The sequence below is a fragment of the Chiroxiphia lanceolata genome, chromosome 9, assembly GCF_009829145.1.
Source record: "Chiroxiphia lanceolata isolate bChiLan1 chromosome 9, bChiLan1.pri, whole genome shotgun sequence".
In the NCBI taxonomy this organism is placed as follows: domain Eukaryota; kingdom Metazoa; phylum Chordata; class Aves; order Passeriformes; family Pipridae; genus Chiroxiphia; species Chiroxiphia lanceolata.
In genome coordinates, this window is record NC_045645.1 from 26,851,940 (window position 1) to 26,866,260 (window position 14,321).

The following is a 14,321-nucleotide window of genomic DNA, read 5'->3' on the forward strand; positions in this document are numbered from 1 at the left end:
GGGGCGGGGCGTGACGGGGGCGGGGCCTGTGGGCGGCCGTGGCGTGAGGCGGCGGCAGCGCCATGTCGATGGAGGACCCCTTCTTCGTGGTGAAGGGGTGAGTGCCGCCCACGGGGGGCTCCGGGCCACGGCCGGAGCGACGGGGAAAGGGCCGCGGGCGCTCCCGGGCGCGGAGCGGGAAGGCGCGGCCGCCCCGCAGCGCGGGAGGCCCGCGGAAAGGGGAGCGATCGGCGGGCGGGGGTCTCTGTGTGGGGGGGAAAATGGCGGCCGGGCCCCCCCCGCGCTGCCGAGGGGCTGAGTGTGGGCACCGCGGGGTCCGGCGGTGGCGGCCGGGCACGGGAGGCGCCGGGGGCAGGCGGGCAGGGGTCGGGCCGCGGCTGGGCCTCCCCGCGCTCCGCGGGGGCACCCCGGCCCTGGCTGCAGGTGCGGCCCCGCGGGCAGCGGGCACCGCGGGCTGGCGGCTCGGGGCTGGGAGCCCTGGGGGCCGCGATGTCCCTGGGGGAAGGGGGAGAGGAGCGGGGACCAGGCTGTGGGACGGACAATGGCCGTGAGAGGAAGCGATCGGAGAGGAGACGGAACACAGGCAAACACAAAGGTGGTCAAGGGAAAATGATTCTTAATAAGGTGAAAGTAGCTCTGGAGCTGCTGGAGAGAGTCCAGCAGAGGCCACAAAGATGATTTGGGGTCTGGGGCATCCCTCTAATGAGAAGAGACTGCAGGAGCTGGGCCTGTTTAGTCTGGAGAAGAGAAGTTTGGGAGGGGATCTCATCAATTCACATAAATATCTCAAAGGTGGGTGCCAGGAGGCTGGTGCCAGACTCTGTTCAGTGGTGCCCAGCAGCAGGATGAGGAGCAATGGCCATGAACTCAAACACAGTAAGTTCCACCTCAGTATAAGGAAGAACTTCTTTACGTTGAGGGTGGCAGAGCCCTGGAATAGGCTGCCCAGGGAGGTCGTGGAGTCTCCTTCTCTGGAGACATTGCAAACCCACCTGGACACATCCTGTGTCACCTGCTTCAGGTGACCCTGCCTTGGCAGGGAGGTTGGACTGGATGATCTCCAGAGGTCCCAACTCCAGCTATTCTGTGATTCTGGGAAAGCACTGCAGTCTCAAAACACAGCCGCGGGGCCACCTTCAGCTTTGGCTGGGGGATGGTCTTCTGCTCCATGTCACAATGTAACAGCGCTGGGGAGCAGCAGAGAGGCTCATAGGGGGGTGATGGGGGAAGCCTCGGGAGTGCAGGAGGTGTGGGAAGGGATGCTGGTGCAGCCAGGGAAAGTCAGTCCCTCTGCCAGGTTGAAACGGTGCTAAGGGGAAAAAATAGGAGTTGCCATGGGTGGGGAGCAAATGTCCTGTCAGACTTTCCAGAGAGATTCCTGCGGCATTTGGGGAAGGGCAGGGAGGGGAGAGGGGATGTGCTGCCACTCCCAGAGTTAATTATTACCTGGCAGATCTGAGGGGCTGGTGGTTGTGGAGCCAACCAGAGTTACATTTAGCTTGCTTTCCTGGTGTCTGTAACTCTTCCCCTCGGAGGGCATCCAGCTCTGCTTTACAGTCCTGCTTCTGGGTACTTCCACAAGTGTGTTCAGATGAAGAAAAAAACAACCAAAACACAAAACCAAAAGCACTGCTGGCAAGTAGAGTAGGGAATGAAGTTTTCCAGCTCCTCAGTGTGGGTTGCTGACTTTAGGGCACTAGATGTGGCAGACTCGGAGCCGTGGGCGTGCGGGAAGAGGAGGGGCACGCGCTGGGGCGCTGAGAGCTGCAGCTCAGATAGGAGTTTGAGGACTTCAGGCCCTGGTGTAACAGTGAGAGCTGCAGTCCTGGCACCCGTGCAGGGTGTGGGCTCATCTCATCTGCCCTGAGCTTCTCCTGGTGTTAGCCTGCTTTCCTTCAATGGGGTGAAACAGCTGCATCTGACATGGATGCTGTGTGCAAGCTCATGGTGGCCACCTTTCACACCAGCACAGTCTGGTCTCGACTTAATCCCAACTCCCTGTGAACCTGGGGGAGCAGTTCACAGCTCAGGATCCCAGGGTTTGTGAATACAGATTACCACACTGAGGGCCCACCACCCAAATTTACAAACCTGCTTGCCCCAGAGCAGTGCTGTCAGCAAAGTCTTCCCCTGCTGTGAATGCACTCGTCTCCAAAAGAGCTTAGAGCAGCAGAAAAAACTTGTGTTCCCTAAGCCAGCGTAGTAGGGCTGTGTATTTTTTTAAATGCTGAATTAAAATAAACAGTGCTGCACTCAACAGTCTGCCTGGCTGTGTTGTAGGGACAGTTCCTGTAACTCTGTGTGCCCTTGGGGTATCTTACACGGGTAGTCAAGAGCCTTCAGAGGAAAACTGTTGAGAGGAATGCAAAACATGGATTGCCAAAGAGCTGCCTCTTTCAGACCCTCTGCCCAGGCTTGCCTGTGTGACACTTCCCCTGAAGAAATAGGTCCCTTCATTAATAGCTGTAAGTTGTTGCTGCTCAGCACCTTGTGCTGCAGCAAGAGACAGGATTGTCCAGGAGGTAGGGCAAATCCTTATTTTACAAACCAAACTAGTTGTTTGAAGGAAAGATGTTTGGGTGGAAACTGTAGCTTCCCTGCTCAGCTGGACACGGGGCTGTCCCAGTGTCACTGCTGCGGGGCAGCTGATGATAATTCCTTGGCTTCTCTTCACTCACCCCGGCTGCAGGGAGGTGCAGAAAGCCGTGAACACTGCCCAGGGGCTCTTCCAGAGGTGGACAGAGCTCTTGCAGGATCCCTCCATCGCCACAAGAGAAGAAATCGACTGGACCACAAATGAGCTCAGGAACAACCTGCGGAGCATCGAGTGGGACCTGGAAGACCTGGATGAAACCATTAATATCCTTTCTGTGGTCCTTTGGAGGTGGGGGCTTGTGGTTCCCAAGTTGTACTAAATCCCCAAGTACCAGTGCTTGCCATTTTTTGCAGGAATCAGGACTGTTTGGGATTGAATTTAACATTTACATTGGCTCTTCTCAAACCGCAGATGAGAAATTAAGGCAAGGATTTTCCCTTTGCCTTTTTGTTTCCCTTTTTACAGGGTATATTCTAAGATGCTTTGTTCCAGAAAGCCCATTGTGTTGTATGAATCTGGATTTCTGCGGAGTCAGTCGTACTCTAGGCTGGCTTCCAGAAATACTCCTTTTCCCTTGTGTTCATCCGAGCGCTCCTGAAAGTGCTGCACAGCATCACAGAACCAAAAAAAAAAAAACACGGAAAGGAGGAACCTACCGCTGGCGCATGGTACATTCCTGCCATGCCTGTTCTTCCGTCCAGTGTTCTGTACTTCGCTAATCAAATTTTGGGAACAGGCACAGAACAATGGCCACTTGGCACGCTTGGGGTTTTTGTGTGCCCGTGTGTGCACCCAACACCACTCTCCGGGGACTCCTTGACTCGCTGCCCACGCATTGTTGAGGCAAACCCGCGGAAATTCAACCTCGATGCGACGGAGCTGGGCATCAGGAAAGCCTTCATCACCAGCACACGGCAGGTGGTCAGGGTAAGGAATGTGGGCTTGGGGTCAGAGCCTGGGGAAGGCAGGGGGGGTTAAAAAAAGGTGGTTAAAAAAAGGCAAGCTTGGGAGCAGAGAATAAACCTGCTACCTGCTCTGTCCCAGACTTCCTCCTCTTCCCTGTGCGCTCCCGCCTGGGGCTGCCCAGGTGGGTTTGGGAGTGCGGGTGTCTCATGGCATTCCCTCCTTTTCTGCTGCTGTCCCTGGAAGTCTTCACACTTCTCTTACAACGTGTAGTAACTGGGGGGGAAGAGTAAAGACCCCGCTGTGATGCAGGGGAGGCTGGAGCCTCCCTTCAGAGTTTAGGGAAATCACAGCTCTCCTGACCACTTGTAGCACTGGTTTTCAGAAATAGGGAGACCACTTTAAACACTGGCAGATGGTTAAAGCCTGGTGTTATTGACATGGTGACTTCAACTTCCTACCCCTGAAAAATAGTCCAAGCAACCACTAGATTTATTTTTAACTCAAGGAGGATTTTTTTTTTTAGTTTAAGATCACACTTCAGAAGCAAAAAGGGGATTTTAACAACTTGGTAGCAATAAAAAGAGAAGAAATGTCTTCCCCAAAGCCTCACTGCCTGGTAACAAGCTGCTAGTTAGGAAGTTTTCTCTCTATTAATAGCTGCACTGAGTTTCTGCTGCCCCTCATGACTCTGATGTTCCTGCTCCACAGAATGCACTGCTGTGGCTGGCAGCAGGCTTGTAACCCCACCTGCAGTCCTGCGGTCTGGGTGCAGTTCCTAAGGCTTACCTGGGAACTGATCCCGAAACCTCGCTGGCCCCAGGTAGCAGGCATGTGCTCGCTGCCTTGCCCCTGCTGTGGTCCACTCCCAAACAGGCAGGATCAGGCAAGTCTGCTCTCTGGTCCTCTTTACCTGGCTGAAAACTGCTGGCTAATGGCTTTTGGAGCAATGTCTCCTACTGGTAAATGAAACTGGTTAGTGGCAATGTGCAGCTGACTTCCAGTTTTTGGGGAGGAATTCGTGATGTGCAGCAGCACATGCATTATTAGCCAGTGAGAAGTAACCGATGGGATCTGGTGCCTCTTGAGTGATGAGTTGCACATCTCTGAACAGTAAAACACACCTGAATGCTCTGATGACATCAGAATTGTGCTGGGGGATCAGCCTCTGCCAGATCATGTTGACTACTTGCTAATCTATAAAAACTAGACTATGTTATGTTGAGATGGGGAACCTTCTGTGGTTAGTGACCTTCTGCAGGAATTCCACAGCAAAAATTAATTGGTAAGGAGAAAAACCTAGGCACAGACAGAGAGGATGGCCACACGACAGGAAACCTACCTCATCCTGTGCAATATAAAACCTGGGAACAAAGCACAGGAGTTTACAGGCTTTCAAGGCCTTAAAAAACATTACTCTTCCTTACACTCTGTCAATGGGAATATTAGTTTATTATACAAATCAAAGTGTTTCTGGTTGTAGTAGAGCAAAATGAGTCGTAAATAAGGAATATTATCAAAATATCCCATTGCCATTGGTTTTAGCATTAGTAGAACAACATGAACTGCAATGAAACTTTCTACGATATCTTTCCAGACTCTTCAAAACTGTACATTCTCAAAGAAAACCTCCCTTCCCTTGCTGGGTATAGACAGCCCTGTAACACCCTGGAACTGCCTGTCACCTCAAATCCAGTGCTCACATGCTGCTTCTTTTGTTGAACAAACAGGATATGAAGGATCAGATGTCGAACTCCTCCATGCAAGCGCTGGCTGAAAGAAAAAACAGGCAGGTGAGAGCCAGAAACAGGCAATATATATCTGTTACAATGTATATCCTGTCCGTAGTTGATTCCCTTACAAACCTTTGTTCTGGGAAGGGGTTTGCACGTGGGGGCCGAGCTGTGTGTTTGAGCCGTGTCTGTTTGGCTGACCTGGGAGAGCTGGTTCTCGCAGGCACGTTGCTGCCACCCTTTTCCAAGCCTGTCTCTCAAAGCAGTAAGTCAGCACTTGCCATCTGTCTGTGTCTTCAGATCTGGTTGTGTACAACTGTCACCGTTGCATCATCTCTTGGAAAGGGAAATCTCCCTCCTCCTCCTCGGGGGGAACCGCCTCAGAATCCATGTCAGTGAAAATGTAATCCTGCTCTCTGCTGGATTGAGGAGCCAAGATGGTGCAATATCCTTTTGCACAGCTGCCTCCCATAATAGCCATGTGAGAAGATGGAAGAAGCTCAAGGAATCTCGAGTTGTCTGCGCTTGTAATCTAAGGCATAGAAGTAGATGCAGCTTGTGCTCTTTCCTGGCTGACAGGGATGCTGTAAGGAGATCCCAGAGCTGACTTCCAGAGCCATCTCAGTAAAGGTGGTGTGCACAGTTCACTTGTCTGTTCTGCATCAGCCTTACCACCTGTGGCAAAAACAACAAACTGCAACAAGCCACTGAGAAGCAGAGAGCTGGTTCCTGAGCTTGTCACGGGGCTAATTGATGTGCTTGGCAAACACTCGAGGCAGCAAAGTCCCTGACACCCTTGCTCAAACAAGCCTGTAGCTTTCCCTGGGATTTGTTGCTTCCCTTTGCACAAGGTTCCTGCTGGCTGTGGGAGACCATATGGCCCAGCTCACATGGCGACATCTGGTCAGGAAAACTGACTTCCCCTTGCTGCCTTCCTCTCCCTTCCCAGCCCCTCGCCTTCCCTCCAGCCCACAAGGCTCATGCTGGGCTGCAGAGGCTGCTGGACTCCATGTCTGAGAACATAGAGACCATCTAGTTTTCAACCTGACAGAGCAACCTGGTTGTTGTCTTGCTTTTCTTCACAAATACTCAGTCATCCCCTCCTGCCCACGAGCAGGGGCTGCAGGATGGTCTTGTTACAAGTCAGCCTTGCCTCCACACTGGTGGGCACAGCTCCCTAACTCATCCCTACTGCTGCAGGGTGCAGCTCCTCACCTGCAGGTCATGTGCATTGTCCAGCATCCATTGCTTGTGTTACTCCACTTCCAGGGACCAGACATACTCAGCTGGCTCTGCACAGGTCGTAGGGCAGGGAGCAAGTGTAACCTTGTAAGCTGGCAGCTGAAGTGCCTGCTGGAGGGACAGGCAGCCTGGATCATAGAACATAAGCATACAGCACTGCTTTGGTTATATTGCACTATCTTACTGTCAGCTCAACTGGTTAAGTGCTTTATCCAGACCCTCTTAAGCCCCTGTCATTAGCAGCACAGCGCTCAGTTCGAGCTGTACATCTGTTAACACAACATATCCGGATACTTCCCAGCTCACATGTCCCAGCACACAGTGCTGTGCCTTTTGAGCAGGCCTTTGCTAGTCCTTTGTGCTGTGCAGACCTCCTGCCGTACTCCAGCTCTCCTGCTGCTGGAGAGGCATATCTGCAATACGAGGCTGCAGAGACTTCCCAGGCTGGCATTTTGGCATTGTATTGGTTTAGTCCATGGCAGCAGTTTGGCTGAGTAGCAACGGAGCAGGAGGAAAGGGATGCTCTGTGTGTGTACAGGAGTGTTGCCTTGTCTGCCTTCCCACTACACCCTGCAGATGGGCTGTGAGCAGACACAAGGGTGTTGCTAAGGGCTCTCTGCATCTGTTTAGGCACTCCTGGGAGACAGTGGGAGTCAGAGTTGGAGCTCTGGACCTGACAAATACAGCCGTCTGGACCGGGAGCTGCAATTAGCAAATTCACACTTCATCGAGGAGCAGCAAGCGCAACAACAGGTAAGGCAGCTGGCACCATGTGGAATAAATAGCTTTGCTGCCAAATGGGTGCTGGGGGATGAGGTACAGGCAGTGAGAGCCAAAAAAAAATCCAGTCCTTGGCTGGTCTGGATCCAGGAGCCTGACGGTCGTCTTCTTTGCCTGTGGCATGTATCTTTGTCTGTATTTCCTGTACAGCACAGCTTTGGATGCATCTTGGCACTGAGTTTTTAACCTTTGAGGCATGAGGCTTCTGCTCTGTTTAGAAGGCAATCAGCATGATCTGGAATATGTAGCATGCTGAGCTGTAATAGTACAAGGATTGCTGAAATCCTTGGAAGAGTAGAAATGTTGCAAACAGAAAAGAACCCGTTTCTCTTATGCAACTTCCCCTGGTTAAAAAGTGTTTGCTGTTGTTGTTGTGCATCTCCCTCGGAACAGGCTGGGAGCAGGAGCACGCGTCTGCTTCCTTTTCCTGCCTTTGTCACCGTGAGATTAGTGAGAAAGCCTGAGCTTTGGGAGAACCCCTGGCGAGGCACTTCCCAGCTGACACTTCCCAGCTGACAGGGGAGTTTGCCTGGAGAAGTGCCCGGGCTGGGCACAGACCATGTGCAGCAGCCCAGCCAACTACAGGCCTTTACTCAGGCAGCCTCTCAGAGGTGGCAAACTCTGCTAAATCTCCTGACCTGTGACGCCTCCCCAGCTTCCAGAAGTGTTTTACCTACTGACTCTAGGAAGATAAATAGATTCAGAAATAGGTAACTAGGGTAAATCTAATCCTTAGCATGACTCTGTCCTGAAAATGACTTAAAACATCAGCAGACTTATTCCTTTGGCACACGGAGCCAGGCTTGCTATTTTTAGCTGTAGAAGCTGCAACAGCCTCTTACTTGCATTAACCCCTTGTTAGCTGCAGCATGTTCCAGGTTGCATTTCCCAGGCACAGCATCAGCATGGCTCCCAGATGTCCTCTGCCGTACTTGCTTACCTTCCCAAGGGTTTGATGACCAGTTCCTGTGGCTTCCCACAGTCACTTTAGCTGTGGGTGCGTTGTGGCCGAGCTGAGGCTGCATTTGCCGGGATGTCTGGAGGCTGCAGCCTGCTGTGCCATGGGGATGCCATGCCACAGAGGCTTTCCTGTGGCTGTCACCTCTCCAGCATTTCTTAGGAACGCGCTCCTCATTCCTGGTGGCTTAAGTCTGAGCCCAGGCCTCACAGCTGATGTTGGCTGAGCAGCAAGTGCCTGTCCACTGGATCAGCTTGTTCCAGCCCAGCTGCAGGAGGCAGACCTGTAACTGGCCCGTTTCCCTTCTCTCTGGCCCCAGCTGATTGTGGAGCAGCAAGATGAGCAGTTGGAGCTGGTCTCTGGCAGCATCGGGGTGCTGAAGAACATGTCCCAGCGCATTGGCGGGGAGCTGGAGGAGCAAGCAGTGTAAGTGTGGGATGCGGCAACAAAAACCCGGTATGGGGTTGGCTGCAACACAGCTGGAGGTCCTCAAGCACCTCTCTCTGCCCCTGTTAGGGCCTTGAATTTACTGGTCCCTCAGGCAGCCTTTGGAAAGCATTTTGTACTGTAATCTGCAAGGATCCAACTGCAGCCTCCTTCATTTGAAAGCCTGCACCTAGGGCAGGCTTAGCTGCCAGCTTACCTTTCCTCCTCTTTTCTTTCCACATGCTCCCCCTTAGGCAGCCAGCAGACAGATAAGAAAGGGAGGTGCTGTGTAAGGGGGGATACTGAGCACTTGCCTACTCCACAGGGTTTTGTGCTGCTAACTGCTGGAGCTGGGAGCTCTCAGCTCTGCCTTGCTGCCCTGAAACACACAACACAGAGGTGCTCTTCATCATTAAAGCTAAAAATAGCCCTCACCCACGCAAAGGGTTAAAGGGCAGCTCACAAAGTCATTTGCATCCACCCATTTACATATAAATTAGATTTCTCTCCCAGTTCTTGTCCTTTGCAAACAAGTTCCCAGTTGTGCAGGCTAACAGCAGTGCTTCCAGAGAGGCTTGAAGGGTTCATACCTAAAAACCCTCCTTGTTTGGCTGGTAGGAGTCTGGAGGGCCGTGTCACTTGTGACGTGGTGTCGTCTTTGATGGAGAGGGGGGACTTTAAACCCACCCTCTCTGTGAAGTCCTGCTGTGTGAGAGTCCTCTGCTCTCACAGAAGAGGTCAGTGTGGTATGTCTGTTTTCAGATAATCACACAAGCCATCGGTGCTTGCTAGAGTAGCACACAACTACCACAGTGAGGTTTTTACAACTCTTCCTTTCTCCCCACTGAATGAAGGTTTAACAAGTGCCCTAGAGCTCCAGATGAAGGAAGCTGTCCTTTTAAACACATTAAGCTTTAAAGTCCCACTGGCTGGAGACAATTGGATTTGTACCTTGATTCTGGATGTGCAGTGGCATTGATAAAGCATGGATTCAGGAAGGCTTTCAGATTCATTGCAGTTGCTGGGTGGAAGAAGTAGAGAGGTAACTTCCACGCAGAGCTTAAAAAGCACCTTCAAAGCAATTGCAGATCTCATTCCCGCTTGATACATGACTGAAACAAGATTTTAGCTTCCAATGCAAGCCTTGAACAAGAAAAGAGATTTAAAGTCCAAGCTGCCACCTAGATCTAACTAGTCCCTGCTAATCACAGATTATAAATGAGACTTTCCTCTTGTAAGGAGGAAAGCCCCCCCCCTCACCTTGCAGATGCGTGAGAGCTCAGCCGCGAACACACAGCAGGGATCAGTCTGACAGGAGTCCCAAATTACTTCCTGCTTCCCACCAAAGCAGAGCTGCTGCTTCAGCAGGTTTTTTCTCCCCTGGGGTGCTTCCAGGAGATTGAGGCGCGCTCATTTTCTCTGCCAAAGTGTGATACTCTGATCCCATCAGTGTTTTGATCAGTGTGTGTGAGCACACTGCGAAATCCCAAAGGGTTGTGCCACCTGCTGACCAGTGTCCTGCTTCTGTGTCCCCAGGATGCTGGATGACTTCTCCCACGAGTTAGACAGCACTCAGTCGCGGCTTGATAACGTCATGAAGAAGCTCGCCAAAGTGTCTCACATGACGAGTGGTAGGTCCTGGGAAGTGGGATCCAGTCCTGGAAAGGCAGGGATAAGCCCTCAGATCTTCGGGCTGGGACACTGTGTGCTCCCACCCACCCAGCAGAGGGGAGGGAGCAGCTCTCAGTGCTTGAACAAGGGGGAAGACTTCCAAGCCCGGCAGCTGCCTTTGTTTTATTTACAGATGCCTTTCTATTTATGCCGCTACTGCTGGGAAAATCCCCCTCTGGCTGGTAGGAGGGGAAGCTCTGCAGCCTCCTGCTCTGCTGCAGTTTCCCGTGCTGCCAGTGGAACAAAAGCTGTCAAGGTGCCATTAACCCTGGTCACTGTGTGTGGCTTCCCCCACACCGGAATGCCTGCGGCAAGCCCCTTCCCAAATCCCACCTGCCCTCGGGCTGCTGGCGCCTGCAGGCCTGTGGTTGATCAGATCAGCTGGTGGAGGAAAGGGCTGAATTCTGTGCTGAACCCAGAGAAAAGTCCTTATAAGGCTGTGCCTGAAGCCGGTGGGCTGGCGGAGCGCCACGGGCAGAGCAAACAGGAAGCCCGGCGTGCCTGCCGGGAAGTCCCCCGCCGCCAGGTCGCCTCTCCCAGCACTGGCAGAGTGCCCGGCGTCACCTCCTCCAGTACCCTTCTCCTGTGGGTGCTCAGGTACCTTGTGGAGGCAGCAGCCAACCAGGGGGAAAAGCATTCCTGCTGTGCAGGGGGATTTATGAGGTGGTGGGAATACAGCCCTAGAGAGACCACTTGGAGTGCTGACAGTGCACTTTGGGTCACCGGTAGCCCAGCAGCAGCACAACTGCTGGCAAACCTTATGTATCTGCCCTTTCCTCTGGGAAAACCCATGAATCATTGCAGAGTGTTTCCGAGTGTTGTGAAAAGAGCATTTCTGCTGGCATCTCATACCAGGGCCGACCAGGAGGGCTCTTCCCAGGGTAGCTGCTGAGCCCAGGAGTTGGGGGATGCCAGCAGCCCTGTTCCCACTGCTGCACCATTGTCTCACAGGGGCAGACAGCAGCTCTCAGAGGCAATGCAGTGTTGAGCCAGCGAAGTGTAAAGATGTCCAGGGAAACCTTATTCCTGGCCCTCTCCTAAGGGGAGCTGCCACAAGCTCTTCCTGGCAAAGCTCTTCAGGGCAGCTTTCACCAGATCCCTTCTTGTTCCTCTAGCAAACAGATTACTCCATGAATGAACAGCGAACATGGCAGCTCTCTGCTTGTTCTTTCCAATTGTTTTTGAACCAGCTTATCAAATCTGTTTGAACTTAGTTGGGGAGAAACCTCAGAATTCCCACAGCTGTTCCCGAAACCCGATGTATCCTGGAGGAGAAAGGCTGTGGCGTTGTATCTTGCAGTAAGGCATGCTCCCACAGGAACTGCTGTTTTGGCTTGTTATGGCTTTAAGCTTCTTATGGCTTTGAGCTCCTAGCAGTACAACAAAGGAAAGTGCTCCCCCAATTTTCCCTCTCCACTATAGCAGGAAGACCGATGCTTCCTTTTCCTTCCAGATCGACGGCAGTGGTGTGCAATTATCGTCCTCTTCATCATCTTGCTGGTGGTGCTCATCCTGTTCCTTGTTCTGTGATGGACTGAACTTCCTCGGACGCCCCCTCCCCGCCCCCTCGCCCCGGCAGCACGGGGAAATGAAACTCTCACTGTTTCCGTCCGCCCACAGAGATCCCCGGCAAGAAAACCCGCACCCAGCTCTCACCATCCTCCTCCGAGGACTGCGGCTCGGCTTTGCCGGCGTCTCACCTGGCCCTGGGGAGAGGGGCTGGAGGACTGGAGCTGCCTCCTCCCCTGGTGCAGTGTGATCTGGACCTGAGCTCCAGGTCTGGACCCGGGGAGCTGGAGGGGGACTACGAGCCGCGCGTTTCCACCCGGTGCAGGTAGGAGCTGGTCGCGGCGGTCCCGAGCCGCCTGCGGTGGAATGCGGACACAGAGCAGCGAGCCCTGGGGAGGACGGGACAGGGAGGAGGAATTAATGAATTCACTGAGCATTACAAACCGCGCCGCCGCCGCCAGCCACAAGCGTTACCGGGCAGCAGGAGGCCCGGCCACCCTCCCCCTGCCCCACGCTGCCTCCCCCCTGCCGCGGGCCGGCTCTGTGCCGCCGACTCACCGCTCAGAGAGCACGTTGAGTCCGCAGCAGAGCCTTCCCACCCTCCACACCTGGGCAGAAGGCAGAGCAGGAGGGTCTCGTGTCCTGCCATCGGCCACCCGGTCACCGTTAGACACTCCAGAGCTTTAAACTTGGGTTGCTGCACGCCAAGCACTGGCAATCAGCGGAGAGCTGGAGAGGGAGTGTCTTAAAGCTTTTAAAATTGCCTCCCTCATTATGCAGCCTCTGAAGCTCGTTGACTGATGCTTTCCTTGCCTTTGTATAACTGAGTCACTGCTTCTGTTTAACAGCTGCTTCCCTTTGGCAAGTGATTTGTCAGGTCTAAAATAACTTATTTTTTTTAAGGAAAAAAAAAACTCTGAAGATTTTTTTGATGACCGAGCCACGTTCTCTCTGCGGGTGCACGACATGCATGATCAGAGAAACAGTGCTCAATGATGTATTTTAAGTGCATATGAACTTGTAAATATGATGTTTTAATTTTTCCCAACCATTATTTTTTGGACACCTCCATTGTAAGCAACCAAAAGGCTGGAGATTCAAAGCTATATCATGTTCCCATATTCCTTCCCAGTCCTTTTGTTACCTCCAAGTTGTTTGTCACTTGAGTTGTCTCAGCAGTGTCAGGTAGCCAAGTTGTCTCCCTCATACAGGGAATGTGGAGTAGCCAGGTGGGCAATACCAAAATGTGGCGAAGAAAGCTCACCTGGGCAGTGTCACCGGGGAGGAACAGGCAGGCACAGGGGTCATGCTGCAAGCACTGATTATGGGATGTGGGGTGACCCTTCAGGAAAGCAAAAATGGTTTCTTACTCCAGTCTGCTCCCATATTTAAGCTGCAAACATGAAAAGACTCAGGACAGGCTGGCTTATGGCTCCCAGATGGGCTGGGGGAGGAAGTTAATTGGCACTGACGCAAAGACTTCTGCTGAAATTTCAAATCGCCCCCAAAATCGTCCTCCCAGCCTTGGAAGCTCGCCACCGGACGGCTTTACCTCCAGGACTGAACACTCCTCCCCACCGGGTTTGTGGCTCCCTCCAAGGTCTGTGTGCCCCCCGTCCCCGCCGCTGGATGCACAGCTGGCGGCACCGTGCCTTCCGCAGCCGGGTGCCGGGTGGGGGCCCAGCCGAGCTGCCCTGCGCCCACCCGGGTGCTCTCGCCGTTAACGCACACGTGGTGCCCTCCGTGCCCACCCGCACTCCTCATTTCACAGTGGCTCCTTATCCTTGCAGAGCATCCCGTTTCCTTTGGTTACGCTGCAAGGAATAGGCGGTGTCTGCTTTCCAGGGCTGGCTATTGCAGTGTCTGCACCGCTCTCCTCGGGCTTATACCTCTCCAAGAGCAGGTTCCCGGGAGCGTGAGTCTGGCCACGGAGCTGGGCTCGCTGCCGGACGGTGTTTGCACACCTCCGATCCCTGCACTGTTGTCGGTGTGGTTGTGCATCCTCTGGGAATGACTCCTGTGCAGGACTGCTCCTTCAGTAGTCCAGGGGGTGGCCCAGCTTCTGGAATCACTGCACTCCACCCAACTGTCTCTGGTCCCTTTTCCTGTGTACATTTGCTTTTCTGTCGCTGGTGGTGCCCCTCCCGTTAACACTAAATAAAGGTGCAGCAAGTGCAGATCTCCAGTCCTCACCTGACTCTTGCTCCAGGACAAGCAGAGGGTCCTGTGGCACTAGGGAGTGGGGAAAACTCCCCCCAGCATCTGCTGGGCATCACCCTCCTGGCTTTTGAGGCACTGCAGGTTTTAGGGTGCCCTCTGCGCTGTGGGCAGCTGTGCTCAGATGTTGGGGATGCTGCAGGCAGATGTGCCCAGATGTGGGACACCACCATGCAGAGGGCAGCCATTGCTGCCATGCCACCTCTGTCTGCTGGAGAGACACATTTTGGCACGAGTTTCCCCTTCCACGGCTGGAAAAAAGAACTCAAACTCTCCAAGACTGAGG

General features: G+C 53.4%; 1 protein-coding gene across 1 annotated transcript; it reads left to right on the plus strand.

Annotated features, from left to right (window-relative positions):
* On the plus strand, positions 1–13,995 carry STX6 (syntaxin 6). The gene is made up of 8 exons (XM_032696838.1): positions 1–97; positions 2,690–2,859; positions 3,429–3,523; positions 5,230–5,292; positions 7,105–7,227; positions 8,532–8,638; positions 10,175–10,269; positions 11,763–13,995. Exons 1-8 carry the CDS (start codon positions 63–65, stop codon positions 11,837–11,839), a joined length of 765 nt encoding a protein of 254 aa, XP_032552729.1. The 5' UTR covers positions 1–62; the 3' UTR covers positions 11,840–13,995.
* Positions 13,996–14,321: the final 326 nt, after the last annotated feature.